The following is a 15,241-nucleotide window of genomic DNA, read 5'->3' as shown; positions in this document are numbered from 1 at the left end:
ACAAACATATAAATAAGGAGATTTTTTTAAATGACTTGACTCGCAGGGTCTTTTGTAGACAACATATACAAAGACAATACTTATTTTTAAGGAATGAAATACGATGCAAACTTATGTTATTTCTGAGCATTGTTAATTGTTTGTCCAAGGCAGAAATGCTATTGAAACAGCCGCCTGTCACCTTAAATCAGTCTCCTGCTGCTTTCATTTCGCTTTACAGACAAGCTCTTAAGCAGCAGTGAGTGAGCTCTCTATCTGAAAAAACCTAGACTGATTTAACCTTTTTACTTTCCCAACTCCACTAAGCACCAACAAGCCAACTTCTCCTAACAACATGTATTGAGCTTCTTTTAGTTCTCGTTGCTGTTTGAGGCTGCCAATGTGCAAACGTGTCTGCAGCAGCTTTAAAATAAAGCATTACTTACACTAAGACTATGAATGTTATCCTGGTTTGGGTGAACCTGAATAAAACATTCTTTCTCTGCCTCTCTCTGCCTGTCTTTTTCCAGAGGTTCTTTGTGAATGAGGCGTACTGGCAACGTCCTGATGGTCCAGTGTTCCTCTTCATCGGAGGAGAAGGGCCAATCTTTGAGTTTGATGTTCTGGCAGGTACAGTAAGATGCAACACATGTCCTCACCTGTCTGCCACACATTCAGACAGCAGATTGGTTAAACTGATAAAATGGCTCACTTGCAGATTTATAAATAAAAATGGAATAAATCAGTGAAGCGTTACATTGTGTGTAAAATGAAACTTGTTTGCAAGCATATGCTTTGCATTGTCATGCCCTTTGAAGTGCTCTGTCTGTATCCACCAAATACTCACCTCTTTTTCTTCCCTGGTCATGAGTTAAATTTGGAATTTCAAAATGTGGAATTTTTTTTTCTTTCTCCTGAAATGTGCTTCATGCTTCTTCATGCTATTGTTGTGCTCTGCAGAACTTCTAGCCTACAGTACAATGTGCAAGCAAAGCAAATCAAGTCATGTAGAAACACAGATTTAATGTACACACAGAAATCCCCTTATATACAGTATGTCAGACTATACTGTATGTGAAAATGTGCAACATTTTTGGGGTTGATCATCACCCCATCACACATTTTAGCATCTTTAAAACATTTCATCCCCTCATGCTGTCAGTCTGTTTCTTGCTTAAAAAGGGTTACAGTAAACCTTGCCACACACTGGATCTAATCTGCTTTGACCATGTTTTCCCAGGTCACCATGTTGACATGGCTGAAGAGAACGGGGCTTTGCTATTGGCTCTGGAGCACCGTTTCTATGGTGACAGCATTAACCCTGACGGCCTCAAAACGGAGAACCTGGCAGACCTGAGCAGCCAGCAAGCGTTAGTGTTGGCTCCCTACCAGTGTGTGTGTGTGTGTGTGTGTGTGTGTGTGTGTGTGTGTGTCTGTGTGTGTGTGTGTTTGAGTGCCTTGGCACAATTCATAGCAATGGGCATACTGACACTATAAGCTACTGAATAGATCAAACTAAAACTAAACTAAACATTTCCATCCCAGGGAACCCAATTACGTTTTCCAGGAAAGTGAATAAAAAATAAGGGCATTCAAGGTAAAATCAAGGCAGGTGCTATAGGGAATTGTCTAAACTGCTTGGCCTTAAGGCCGAACTGAATCTGACTCCGATAGATTTAACTCAATACCAAATTCCTGTGAGTTCATTGATCACTAAAAGTCAGATTATTCAATCAAACACTTGAGACGAAGTGAAAAGCTTCCTTTAACAGTATTCCAAATAAAAAACGCATGCAGGTTCAAAGTGAGATTAAGGGTTCCCTAACATCCAGACAATGGGATCCCATGTGATCCTTGTCTGAGCTGATTAATCTTGCTCGGGAAAGGGAAGTTTGGGATCCCCTGCTGGAGCTGCTGCCCCGCAACCCGACCCCGGATAAGATGAACATGGATGGATGGTATCTATAATGTGTGTCAGGTGAAAGACTAACAGGGTTAACAATATTTTGTGTGTGTGTTTTTTGTCCAGGCTTGCTGACTTGGCTGTTTTCCAACAGTACATCAGCCAAAACTTTAATCTGAGCCACAGGAACACCTGGATCAGCTTTGGAGGCTCGTACTCGGGAGCTCTGTCTGCCTGGTTCAGAGGAAAGGTGCATAATACAAGTTTTTTTAGCACAAAACAAACAGTTAATTCAGTGTCACTCAGGTCCTAGATCACTAATAATCTACTCATATTTTCAGGGGTAGGCATGGACACTACTTTAGTAAGCATTTACAGCAGCATGATGGTGCACTTGGGATTGACTCAAAATAAAGTTACAGTGGCTGTGCTCATCATATCAAACATGTCAACCACAGCAGCATTATGGCTTGTTGATGTGTTTTTTAAGACAACAATAGACCTCTACGGCTCAGAGGAATAATATATGTCAGGCGTTTAACTACACAGACAATATTTGTTTGAAGAAAAAATTAATTTGTGGTATAATCTAATGGGATTTGTTGACAACAATCATGTTAAACAATAACAACATGTACAGTACACTGAACATCACCATACCAATTGAATAACATTATCTCATGTTTGGTCACTTTAAAAAAATGGCAAAAGAACCAAACCTTCATTGAATTTCCAACTAGATGCATTTTCTATTCTGCATATGTCACGCAAGTCAGAAAATAAACACATTATGAATGAATTGTATTACCTAATCATTTTGTAGCTCTTGTCACTCCTTTTTCTCTGTTCCTTTTACATCCTACCAGTTTCCCCACCTGGTGTATGGAGCTGTGGCCTCCTCTGCTCCTGTCAAGGCGAAGTTGGACTTCTCTGCCTACAGCCATGTAAACTGCCACAAACCATGGTCACAATATTAGCGTACTAGCAGGGCCAGGATTTTTAAAAAACCGAGGTCATGAGTTAAAATTCCCCCTGTGCAACTCAACCTTGCACACTGACAAGCTTCAGGAGGAAAAAAAGTCATCATAGTACCAAAAAAATCTAAATTTTTACCCTTTAGTTTCTCGTTAACTCATTTTATCTCCCACCATTGTGGCCTAATACTGATTGTTGACATACTATGCTCTGACATTTTGTCAACATTCCATACTATGACTATTTAATGCAAGTTTTCTACATACTATGCTATGTTTGTTTTCAAGTCAGTTATTTTGTGAGATGGTGGCTAGCACCAAAAAGTAGGCACTACACTATTTTTATCACTTTTTTAACATCCTATAGTGTATTTTTAATGACTTTTTTCCAATATGGCTATTTTTTAAATACTAAATTTGGTAGCAGAGTGAGTGACCCCTTTGGTTTGCACTGCACCGGCAGATTTTTTATAACATTTTTCAACATACTATACCATGACTTTTTCATTACTTTTTTGACATATCACAATATGACTTATTTAAATTAAACATGTTTGTCCAGACTTTTTTTGACATTCCAGGACTATTTTTGACATGCAATACAATCACTTTGTCATCATTTCTTTTGACTTACAATACTTTGAATACTGTACTATGAGTGTGTACATGTTTAACTTTGTAGCACAGTGGCCCAGTGGTTTGCACCGCTACTGTACTGTGACTTTTTAATCACTTTTTTCGACATACTATACTGTGACGTTTTTCAACACGCCATGACTATTTTTGAAATACTACACACTTACTTTTTTATTACTCGTTTTGACATACTATGCATACCATGACTTTTTTCGACATACTACACTATTAGTTTTTCACCATTTTTTTTAACATGCCATACTCTGACTTTTTACTCACTTTTTCTACACACTATACTATGACTTTTTTCCACTTTTTTTTTTACATTCTATACTATAACTGTCGACCAATATAGTTTGGCAGTGCAGTGGCCCAGTGGCTACTGTACTGTGACTTTTTAATCACATTTTAACATACAATGACTAGTTTTGAAATACTATACAATTACTTTTTTATTACTTATTTCGACATACTATATATACTATTATTTTTTTTACATATTGTACTATGATTTTTTTTAATCACTTTTTAGACATACTATACTATGACTTTTTTTTGACATATTCTACAATTAGTTTTTCACAATTTTTTTTAACATGCTAGACAGACTTTTTACTCACTTTTTCAACACACTACACTATGACTTTTTCCACTTTTTTTGACACACTACACTATGACTGTCAACCAACTTCGTTTGGCAGTGCACTGGCCCAGTGGTTTGCACTGCTCCAACAAGCCCAATAAATGGGTACTGCAGATTCCCACACAGGTTTGATTCCCAGTCCAGGTTGCACCTTTTTTTGGTGACATTTCCACGCTCTTCCAAACTTTCTCTGACTTTCTGCACTATTTTTTTTCCGACATAATGTAACTTTTTTTCACATACTATACTATGAGTGTTTTCCACATGCATAATTTTGTAGCACAGTGGCTCAGAGGTTTACACCGCTTCAACAACTTTAAGGTGGTAGGCCCTGCAGTCTCTGACACAGGTTCAATTTTCAGTCTTGGCTGGCCCTTTAATTTGGGAAATTTGCATGTTTTTCCCTGAATTTCTTTGACTTACCGGTACTATCCTATCACTAGTATGTTTCAACATACTATGTCATGACTGTTTACAACATGTGTAATTTGGTGAAAATGTGGCTCAGGGGTTAGCACTGCTGGAGTAGATCTACTCTCTATACTCTCACACCGCTTTGATTTCTGGGCTGGCTGATTTTTTGGGAAGTTTGCATGTTCTTCCAGACTTTCTCTGGCATACTATTTTACTTTTGAATGACTTTTTTGGACATACTATGCTATGAATTTTTATCACTTTTTCAACATACTATGCTCTAAACTTTTTCAATACACTATACTATGACTTTTGTATCACTTTTTTCGACATGTTATACTCTGGCTTTTTTCGATATACTATACTGTTCTTTTTTAATCACTTTTTCAACACACAGCCCTGACTTTTTTCAACATACTGTATGTACTGTGACTTTTTTTGACATACTATACTATGACTTTTTTAATCACTTTATTGACATACTATGCCATGAGTATTTCATCACTTTTTCAACATACAAACACTATTACTTTTTTCAACATGCTATACGATGACGTTTTATCACTTTTTTCGACATACTAACCACTTCTTTTTTTGACATTCTATACTATGAGTGTTATCCACATATTTTGTAACATAATAGTTCAGTGGTTTACACTCTCTCAACAACCAGGTATGCACTGCAGTCTCAGATCAAGGTTCAGTTTCCGGTCTTGGCTGTCCCTTTTGTGTGGGAAATTTGCCATGGCCATTTCATGACTTTTTAACATACTATACTATTACTTTTTCAACATGCTATACTACCACTTTTTATCACTTTTTTCAACACACTACACACTCTTTTTCCCGACATGCCATGACTATTTTTGACATACTGTACCATGATTATTTCATCATGTTTTTCAACATATTGTAGTATGACTTTTTTCGACAAGTTATACAATGACTTTTTTTTCCACAATATGTTATGAGGTTTTTTATCATATTTTTCACATACTACACTATTAATTTTTCATCACTTTTGAATATTTCATCAATTTTTAAACATACTATACTATGACTTTTTGTCAACATGCTATTCCATGACCTGTTAGCGCATTTCGACATGCTCTGCTCTGACTTTTTTCAATATGCATGGAGCTGTCTTTAAATGAAATGTTATAATTTAATTCTGAATTAGTTCTATAACCTTCAAATTAAGAAGACTATTCTCCAAGCATTTATCTTTCTCCTTATTATTTTTACTGACATGGACCTTTTAGAGTAACACTCACCACCTGTCTGATCTGGTGCATGATGCTCCACATGCTGCCCCTCACTCTCAAACCATTGTGATAGGGCCTAGCCTAAATAGAATTATAAGTATCAAAATTAAGTAACTTACACACAGTATTTTTTACTGCTTCACAACTGTACAAATGAAACCATATTCACTCTTCACAAACACTTCTGGGAGACATCTTAAATGAGCAAATAATCTTTGAAAAAAAACGTAACACTTTCCAAGACATAAATGATAACCAATCAAGCAAAGTGAAGTTGAACAGTTGAAATATCGAGATTCCTTTTCAGTGTTCTGAGACTTAACTGGTAAAGAAACTGCTCCACAGTTGGTAGGTGCATAGTTCAAATCCTGTGATTTTTATGTTTCATAAAGGAGCCTCTTATGGACAAACGCTTCCTTAAAACGACTCAGAGGAAGAAGTCATTCCCAACATCTTCTTCTGTCTTCTTTTAGGATGAAGAGTAAAGCATTTTAAAAACTCAAAAAGTGACTCATAACTCAGCTGAAAGATCTCAGAAGAGTTTCTGATGGAGGCCACACTGAGGTTTTTTAACCTGGTTTAACCAATTATACGTACCCCTGGCAACTTTGTTGCAGTAGTTAGCAATGGCCCAACGTGCAACCGGGTAACTGCAGACTCTGACGCAGGTTTGATTCCCAGTCTGGGCTGGCCCTTTTCTTCAATGAATAACACTATTGTTGGGGGGCATGTAAGGCATTTTTTAACTGAAAAAAGATTTATGAAAGGGGAGGGACGATATGCAGCAAAGGGCCACATGTCGGAGTCAAACCAGCAGATACTGAGGCAAGGAGTAAACTTCTATAATTGGGTGTGCGCGCTACCAGGTGAGCGACTCAGGCACTCAAATGCTGAGACTTTTTCCGGTTTCTTTCCCCAGGTACTACACTATGACTTTGTTATAATTTGTTTCGACATTCTATACTATGTCTTTCTTATCACTTTATTCAACATAAAATAATAGGACTTTTATCAACTGCTAGAGTTTTAACTACTTGACCTTCTTCTTACGCAATTATTGCTGCAATCCAGTTTTGCTTAAGCAAATTAGCTTTTCAGCATTTACAAGCATTTCTGCAGGAAATGCATTTTCTGGTCAGCTTGGGGATGTCTCCTTTAATTAACAACATTGTCACTCTCACATCTGGGATTTTCTCTGTTACAGATCGTTGGCTTGAGTCTTACGAACGAAGCAGTTGGTGGCTCAGAAAAGGTGTGAGGACAGCCGCCTGTCTGTGCATCGTATGGCAGGTATCACATTTCCGTCTCTCACATGTGTTAAATTCACCCTCATCCCCTTCCTGCAGTGTCTGGTGGGTGTGCGGGAAGCCTTTGCTGCTGTGGAAGCACTAATGAACGGGAATGCTAGCCAAGTGGCCATGGATTTTGGCTGCTGTACGACCCCTAAGAATCTTGATGATCAGGTGACGGCTTTGGTTTTTATGATATGCTGTAAGGGGCCAACATAGTGGTTGTTAAGTTTAACAATGCTGAACAAAGATTTCTTTGTGGCATCTTGCGTGTGCTCTTTTTTGAGGATTTAAGATTGTTTTCAGTACATGCTGGTGTAGTGAACTCGCCATACTGTTGTTTAACGTGTCCACTAAACAGGACTTTTGTTGTCTTTTAAAGGTGAAGCTGTTAACTGTATAATGCTAGATTGTAAAATGAAAAGGTATTAATAATTTGTTTGTGATGTTTTGTGAGTAAAATCTGAACATAACGTCAGTAAATGTAGTGTACCATAGTAGGCCAACAATGTCTTCCTCAGAGGTAGAAGTTCACTGTAAGTTAATGATCCACATTTGAGTTGCATTAAGGTTGTTTTAAAACATATTTGTTTGATTCATTATGTTTCCATTCTGATGCAGAGCAAATACTTAAATACTGGAATTGGAAGTGGAAAATAACTATTTTATTATACACCTGCTTCAGATTGAACTAATGCAAAACCTGGCTGACATCGTCATGGGAACAGTGCAGTACAACGAAGAAGGAGTGCTCATGTCTATTAATGAGCTCTGTGGTGTTATGACCAATAAGAGCAAGGCATATGAGGAGGAGATGGAGGCTTACAACCGCCTTGTTAAACTTGCTAAGGTATGAAAATCTCAAATAGTAAAAGGGTGAACTCCAGCTTGCAGTTTTCCCTTTTCATTCACAGTACAACCACCAGATGTCCCTGTTGAGCCATTTTCATAAATTCCTCATTGGAGATAGACTTGCCCCTAGAGTTAAAATGAAAAGGTGTAACCATTAGGGATATCTCGTGTCAGTAGAATCGTGCAGCCAGGGACCCAAAGGCAGGTCTTCTCTCTAATATTGTGTGTCTTTTCTTGTGTGTGTTCTTGTGCAGATTTACCATTCCACCAGTGAGGAACCATGTCTGGGCATCTCCCATGAGAAAACAGTGAAAGATATGATGGATACGTCCCTCCCCTTAGGCAGGAGAGCGGAGAGACAGTGGACTTACCAGACCTGCACCGAGTTTGGCTTCTGTACTTCACATGCACACGCGCGCGCGCGCATACGCATACACACACACACACACACACACACACACACACACACACACACAACAATCTGGATAAACCGTGCATAGTCAACCATTTTCTTGTTATGTCCTGACACCCATTCTTTATGTGTGTGTGTGTGTGTGTGTGTGTGTGTGTGTGTGTGTGTGTGTGCGTGTGCGTGTGTAGACCAGACTTGTGAGGATGCCACTTGTCCGTTCTCTGGGATGATGACCCTCCAAGCTCAGACTCAATTCTGTCCCATGCTGTTTGGCATTTCCCAGCATTCCCTGCCTGGACGCATTGCTTTCACAAACACTTATTATGGAGAAAATGACAACCCACACACACACAGGGTCCTCTATGTCAATGGTGAGACTGGGTTTATTAGAGACAAAATCACAACACATGACTGGTAAGGGAATAACAAAACAGTGGTTCAGGATTTTACTGACTCATTTAAAACAATTCATTATTACCACAGGGGGAGTTGACCCATGGAAGGAGCTGTCGGTGGTCCAGGAGAGGACAGAGGACGGAGAGGGAGACCACACCATTTTCATTAGGGACACTGCTCACTGTGCTGATATGATGAGTAGAAGAGTCACAGACCGCTGCTCACTCAAGAAAGCCAGAGAGGTATACTGTATTTGCCAAAGTGATATGTTACTGTGTAATATATAAATACATTTTGATTGATTGATGCATGACAAATATGATAAAGTCCTCAAAAACCTTCCCTCCACCTCTTAGGAGATTGAGAAACATGTGGTCCGTTGGCTGAAGATGGCTGCTGCAGGAGAAAATTAAGAAAAGGACGGTGTGATCAGTTTACATTACATAAATCCTGATCAGCTCTCATCACTGACCCCTGAAACAGATAAGGAGCAACTAGTGTGCTTGGCTGGTCTGCTTCATCCTCATCTTCCTCTATTTCCTCTCTAAGCCACTCCTGTTCTCCACCTCCGCCCCATCCATCCACAACCATCTCTGCACTGTGCTTGATCTGTGTGATTTGGTTTTATTCCCAAAGGATTTTTTTGGGGGTTTTCACAGATGTATTAAAAGTTGAAATCAATTTGGAATTCCAGAAGAAGTTTTATTCATGCTCCTCTCCCCATATATCCTCGCCACTGTCGCACTGTTGCTTGCTCTGGAGGAGACTACTAGAACTGTTGGGTCCTTGTAAATTCTGGAGTGTGGTCTATCTGTATAGTGTCTTGAGATAACTCTTGTTATGAATTGATACTATAAATCAAATTGAATTGAATTGAATTGAATATATCTTGATTGTCTTAGATTTTATATTAATGGAGAACATTAAGGTTTACAACTGCTGAGTTTATGATAACGTTTGCTTATAATAACACATATGTAATGGCGGTTTCCTACATATTACCTTTTTTTTTTTTTTACAATGTTCATCAGTTGCCGTAACCTGTATTATCACTAGGGCGCAATACTGCTACATGTGTGTAAAACCCCATTCTTGATCCTCATTCTCTGTAAAACACCAGAAAACAAAACTCAGAATAGTTTGCCATGCTGATATTTATCTGTTGTTGTTAATAAAATGCAGCAATATTGTCATTAAAAACCCTAGTGCAGTTTTATTTCTATCGTTACGTGGCATTTGTTCATGAATTGGGAGGGAAACTGAACCTTTTTCACGTTAAGTCGCTGTGTAGGCTATCCGTTGAAGTGATACAGTTGTGTTGTTGTGTTTGTAACAGTTTTGGAGTGTTTGTGTGAAAAGATGAGGAAGCAGCAGTTGTCCCCAAGGCCATCTGTTTGCTCTGGGCTGCTCTCTCTCCCTCTCTCTCTCTCTCTCTCTCTCTCTCTCTCTCTCTCTCTCTCTCTCTCTCTCTCTCTCTCTCTCTCTCTCCCTGTGTGTGACCCTCTCAGGAGGGGGTCAAAAGTGGGAGGTCATGACCCCGCTGACCCCGTGGGAGTCGAGATCATCAATCAACTAGGGGCTGGACAGAGCAGCAGGGGGGGACACACACATATGTAGATACTGTAACATATACACTCTGCAGGCGTACCTGGGACTCTTAGTATAAGTACTCATTTATGCTATACTCGTCTATGCTCGTACACTTAGTAAAGAAAAATACACCAAAAGCACATTCGATGAATACAACAGTATTAATTAGAAATCTCTCTTGAGGATAGCTAATGGCATCCTCTTATCAAACACGCATTTCATGTTTCACCCGGCATGCATGCACATACCACAAACACACTCTGTCTGACATTAGCTGCCAGCCAAATAGCTAGTGTGTGATTGTCATTTGATAACCCGTATGCTTTCTTTTGAATGGAAAACTAACAGATACTATCAGACACCTCAGAGACAAAGCTTTAAACATGAGAAGAAAGTGAATAAACCTGAAATACTTTCCACTGCAGTGCTTTCATTTCATCCTGTATCTAACATCCGCTCACGTAGTTGCTATTATAAACAAGCGTGCCCAAACACATCCACACACACACACACACACACACACACACACACACACACACACACACAAACACACACACACACACACTCCAGGAGCCACTATCGGGGTTATCAGCCAGCACTTCGACCGCAGATCGACAGGGCATGCTTTTTCTCTCTCCTCCATTCCTCCTCCTCCTCCTCTTTCAGCCTGTCCTGTTGATCAATGAGGAAGTTCTTGGGCCTCAACTATTAATCAGAGCCTATCGGCTATCTGTCTGCAGAGCCAACCAATCACAGACTCCCGACAGCTAGGCCATGACAAATGTGGCCCGGGTGGATGGAGGGTGGTGGTGGGGTAGAGGAGGAGAGGAGGGAGGTGAAGGAGCACTCTATCTGATCCAAGTCAGGTCACTGCTGCAAAACTGCAACTTAACTTACTTTACAACAGTTGATTCTTCACATAATGATGACACACAGGAATGAGCGCACATGTTTAATAACCAATACAAGCAGGATGATTCCCTTCAATAGTCACATTTAGTTCCTGATTCACATTTAAATCAAATTGAGGCATTTTGCTGACATGTATGCTTTCACTTTGGGAGCGGTTAGAGTGACAGAATTGGACAAAATTTTAATTAACACAGTATTTGTATAGGTTTGCAGCAGAAAGTTCCCCAGTGAAGACTACAACCCACCTGATATGTTGTCCAATAACGCAGCCTGTCCTAATGCCTCAAAGCTTCATCAACAAGCTAGCATCCTTCTTCTGCATAATCACCATACTCATACTCATCCATTCACATGTTATTGTCATGATTAGATTAGGCCTACATCTAATGTTATTACACAGCTCCCGTCTCTCTCTGCACCTCTCTCTCGGTCCCCCCCTCCCTCTCCCGCTCTCTCTCTCTCTCTCTCTCCCTCCCTCATCATGAATTTCTTGCAGATCTTATTAGTGTGTGATGCAGACCAGGTCTCCCACTTTGGATTTATGAACCCTCAAGCCTTCTCTCCTTTAATCTCCCTCTCCTCCCTTCCTGCATCTGTCCATCTATCATTCCCAGGGTTGGCTTGGGCGGAAGAGTATTAATCCCTCCATCCCATCTCTCACTCCTCTGGACAGATGAGGAGGTGGAGGAGGGAGATGGGGATGGGAGGAGGCGAAAGGGTAGAGGGTAGGAAACCTTAGATTACTTTTCATAATATTTCTGTAGCATTGTGGGAAAAACGGAGAGGCATTACAAGTAATGTATGCAGATTTACTAGCTGATAGGTCACTGCTTTAATACCTTCAACAGGTATGACGATGAGCTGAGATGCTGCAGAGGCGAGTGTGTGTGGGTGGAATGCAGAGGCAATGATAGGATGATAAACAATTTAGTGTGGGAGTATGTGTGTGTGCTATCAAGATGTTTGCATGTTTGTGCAGTGCTTGGTTGTGTGTGTGTGCATATATGCCCTAATGGGGTCTATACACAGAATATGTCTACATGCAAAGTGAGCATCTTTGCAAAAGAGCAAGCGACACTGCAGCATATTACCTGTTGATGCCCGTGGGCAAGAGAATGTACTTTCAGTATGTATTTTAGTTTTAGCTGAGGTAAAGGTAAGCAGTCACTTCACTAAACTTAGATAGAAAGCTATATACCGGCATATGCTTATCCTTCAAATTAACCACTTTACCACTCTTCATACTTGAACTACAAAAGAATTATGTACCCCAAGCACTTGAAAGGAAACACTATTTTTTTCTCGTAACAAAAAACTATTTCTCTCACAGCACCCCTCTTCCCGCAGTAACATTGATGCCTGTGAAATATAAACACACACACACACACACACACACACACACACACACACACACACACACACACACCGTATTTTCAACACAATCCAATAAACCCTGGGAAATCAATTGGAGTGATTGGGACATTTAATGAGTCCAGTCATTGCAGGCCTAATTCTACATAAAGCAAAGAAACAAATTCAGAGTAAAGAAAAGAAGTGAACCTTTGACCAGCAGTCAGGTTAAAGAAAACTCTCCTCCTCCCCCTCACACACTCTCCCCCCTGGCAGCCCTAGCAGTGACAGGTAGATTAAGGGGCGTGATAGATGCCCCTCTCTGTATCTCCCTCTCTCAACCCCCCCCCACCCTTCCACCCCACCCTTTCCCTCCCCTCCATCCATCATGGCGGCTGGTGTAATTGCGGCTGCGTTGGGCTGGCAGAGGGAGCCTCCATCCATCTCCTTAACAACAAACAGTCAGGAGGACGGATGGCGCTGCGCTCCCCAGTTAATCTCCATCTATAAGAGTGGGGAGGGGGTGGAGAATGAGAGGAAGGAAATAACAGAAGGGAGAAAGGCATTTTTGGCTTTCTATAAACAACAAGAGATAGAAAGAGGAAGGCAGAATTGTGGAAGGAAGGATGGAAAGATAGTCAAAGTCTTTACCCAAACAGGTAAGTAGAGAAAGAGGAATGACCCGGGAGGGTCAGGAAGAAAATAAACTGGAGGAAAGTTTGCAAACAGGCTTCAGTAACAGATAAGTTTGGAGTTCCTTGGCAAATTAACCAGAAAAAAAGCAGGCGAGGTGGAGGAAGGAAGGGATGGAGGGGTGAAGAATTTAACCAGACGACCCAGAAACTGGAAAGGCACAGGCTCATAAAAATGCAAACTGCACCCCAAGACTGCCCCTCACTTTTACCCAACCCGGTTTCCTTCCCTCATCATCTTTTTCTCCCTTTACTTCCCTCCATCACTCGGGTTCCTCTCTCATGCAGGCAGTGGAAGGTCACAGCTCAGCTCTCTGATGTTTTGAGCGGTTGTGCAAAAGGTCACGGCAGCCATATTTTTTTAATGGCGGAGTCACTGAAGTCAACAAGGCTGTGTGGCCTTCCACCTCCCTCCGTGTCATTCTGGTAGAGTCAAGTAAACTAGACGTTTTAGGCAAGGTGAGGGTAGCAACAGTTTGTATAGGTTTTTGTATTTCACCTTTCAGATGACGCATTTCCATATGAACGAGGTCAACACCTGGCAATGTCATATTTGTGTTTGCACAACAGCATTATGTTGGGAGATAACTACAGGGAAAAAAATTGCAAAAGAGAAGTCTGCCACGTTTCGTTTGAAATCCAGTTAGAACTTTGAGATTACAGTGGTCAATTGTATTTCTAATCTCAAACAAGGAGATACAAAGACACATGCAGTCTTGCAGGTAAACATCCACAATTATGCACTTTTCCTCTCTGCTTGTTGTTCCCTGTTTTCTAGCCCAGGGCATTGCCTGCAGTGAGGCCCGACTTAGAATAGGAGCACCTTGACATTAGCCCTCCAGCACGCACGCAAACGAGTAAGCAAGCACACAAAGCCACGGACACACAAACACATACCGCTGTCATGAACACGCTTGCATGCTAGTCTGAGCACACAAACTCAACAGACCTTGGTGGGTGCAGAGAAGCAAGCACTTGAGCATTGACAGGGAGTGACAAATAACTGCAGCAGCCTTGACATGCAGAATGGTCCCACAGTGAACCTGCCTGACTGATATTCAACTGTGTGCTGCAGGAGAAGAAAAAAGAAAGAGAAGTGGAATTCTGGTAAACCTGAATTAACCCAGCACACAAAAACACACACAAAAGGGTAAGTAAAAGCATGCAAGTGATATGCTGCTGAGAACATGCAACATTATTCTCAAACTTGCAGATTTCAGATGATTAGGTATAATCATTCAGTATAACACCATGTTTGGAAGATGTTAAGAATATTTTCTGAAGACATCAAAAGGAAATTTATTTCATGTGTTGCAGGTAATGAAACTTTACTGGCTACACACTACTTCCTTTAAATGTTTATTTTCCTTTCTTCTGACTTTATTAAAACTCAGTATATAATAGAGTATTGATTTTAAAGACAATTTTTGTGCATTTTAGGCCTTTATTGACAGGACAGCTGAAGACACGAATAAGGACATGTTCCTTATGTTCATGTATGTATGTGTCATTCAGACACAAAAAAATATACAGTATGTTTTCCTGCATATGATGTTACTTATGTTTGACCACAGAGACTGTCTGGCCTCTTCTGAACAAATTGTTATACAAATCCAGTAAGAAAAATCCTAATAAACTCATTTGGGATTTGGGAGGGCAGTGCTGTGTACAAAGTACTGTCAATGTCAATACCAGATAGAGCAGATGAAAATCCATGGTGTGTTATCATGTTTTACAGCTATGGTCTGTGGAGATCCCAAACAGAAGCAATTTTCTGTAGAAATGAATTCAGAAACATGTTATCAGTACAAAATCAAGCTTATGAGCTATTTTTATATGCAAAGTATCTAACTGATACATCAATGCTAGGTTTGAGTTGTTAAAGAGGAAAGGAACATCAAAGTTTCAAACAAGACAGTTACATTATTTGGGTG

The 15,241-nt window shown here is 40.3% G+C and overlaps 1 protein-coding gene across 1 annotated transcript in view; it reads left to right on the top strand.

Annotated features, from left to right (window-relative positions):
* LOC117942532 (thymus-specific serine protease) overlaps positions 1-9,479 on the top strand; it is a 10,809-nt gene extending 1,330 nt beyond the window's left edge. The window contains exons 3-13 of the mRNA XM_034868037.1: positions 510-609; positions 1,220-1,349; positions 2,009-2,132; positions 2,749-2,826; positions 7,019-7,066; positions 7,161-7,277; positions 7,789-7,953; positions 8,210-8,351; positions 8,556-8,738; positions 8,851-9,005; positions 9,120-9,479. Coding sequence (XP_034723928.1) covers positions 510-609; positions 1,220-1,349; positions 2,009-2,132; positions 2,749-2,826; positions 7,019-7,066; positions 7,161-7,277; positions 7,789-7,953; positions 8,210-8,351; positions 8,556-8,738; positions 8,851-9,005; positions 9,120-9,176 — 1,299 coding nt within the window. The 3' untranslated portion in view covers positions 9,177-9,479. The remainder of the gene's footprint in view (positions 1-509; positions 610-1,219; positions 1,350-2,008; positions 2,133-2,748; positions 2,827-7,018; positions 7,067-7,160; positions 7,278-7,788; positions 7,954-8,209; positions 8,352-8,555; positions 8,739-8,850; positions 9,006-9,119) is intronic.
* The last annotated feature ends 5,762 nt before the right edge of the window (positions 9,480-15,241 follow it).

This window comes from Etheostoma cragini, chromosome 3 (assembly GCF_013103735.1).
Source record: "Etheostoma cragini isolate CJK2018 chromosome 3, CSU_Ecrag_1.0, whole genome shotgun sequence".
Classification (NCBI taxonomy): domain Eukaryota; kingdom Metazoa; phylum Chordata; class Actinopteri; order Perciformes; family Percidae; genus Etheostoma; species Etheostoma cragini.
Note: the sequence above shows the minus strand (reverse complement) of the source record. Positions and strands in the feature narration are given on the sequence as shown.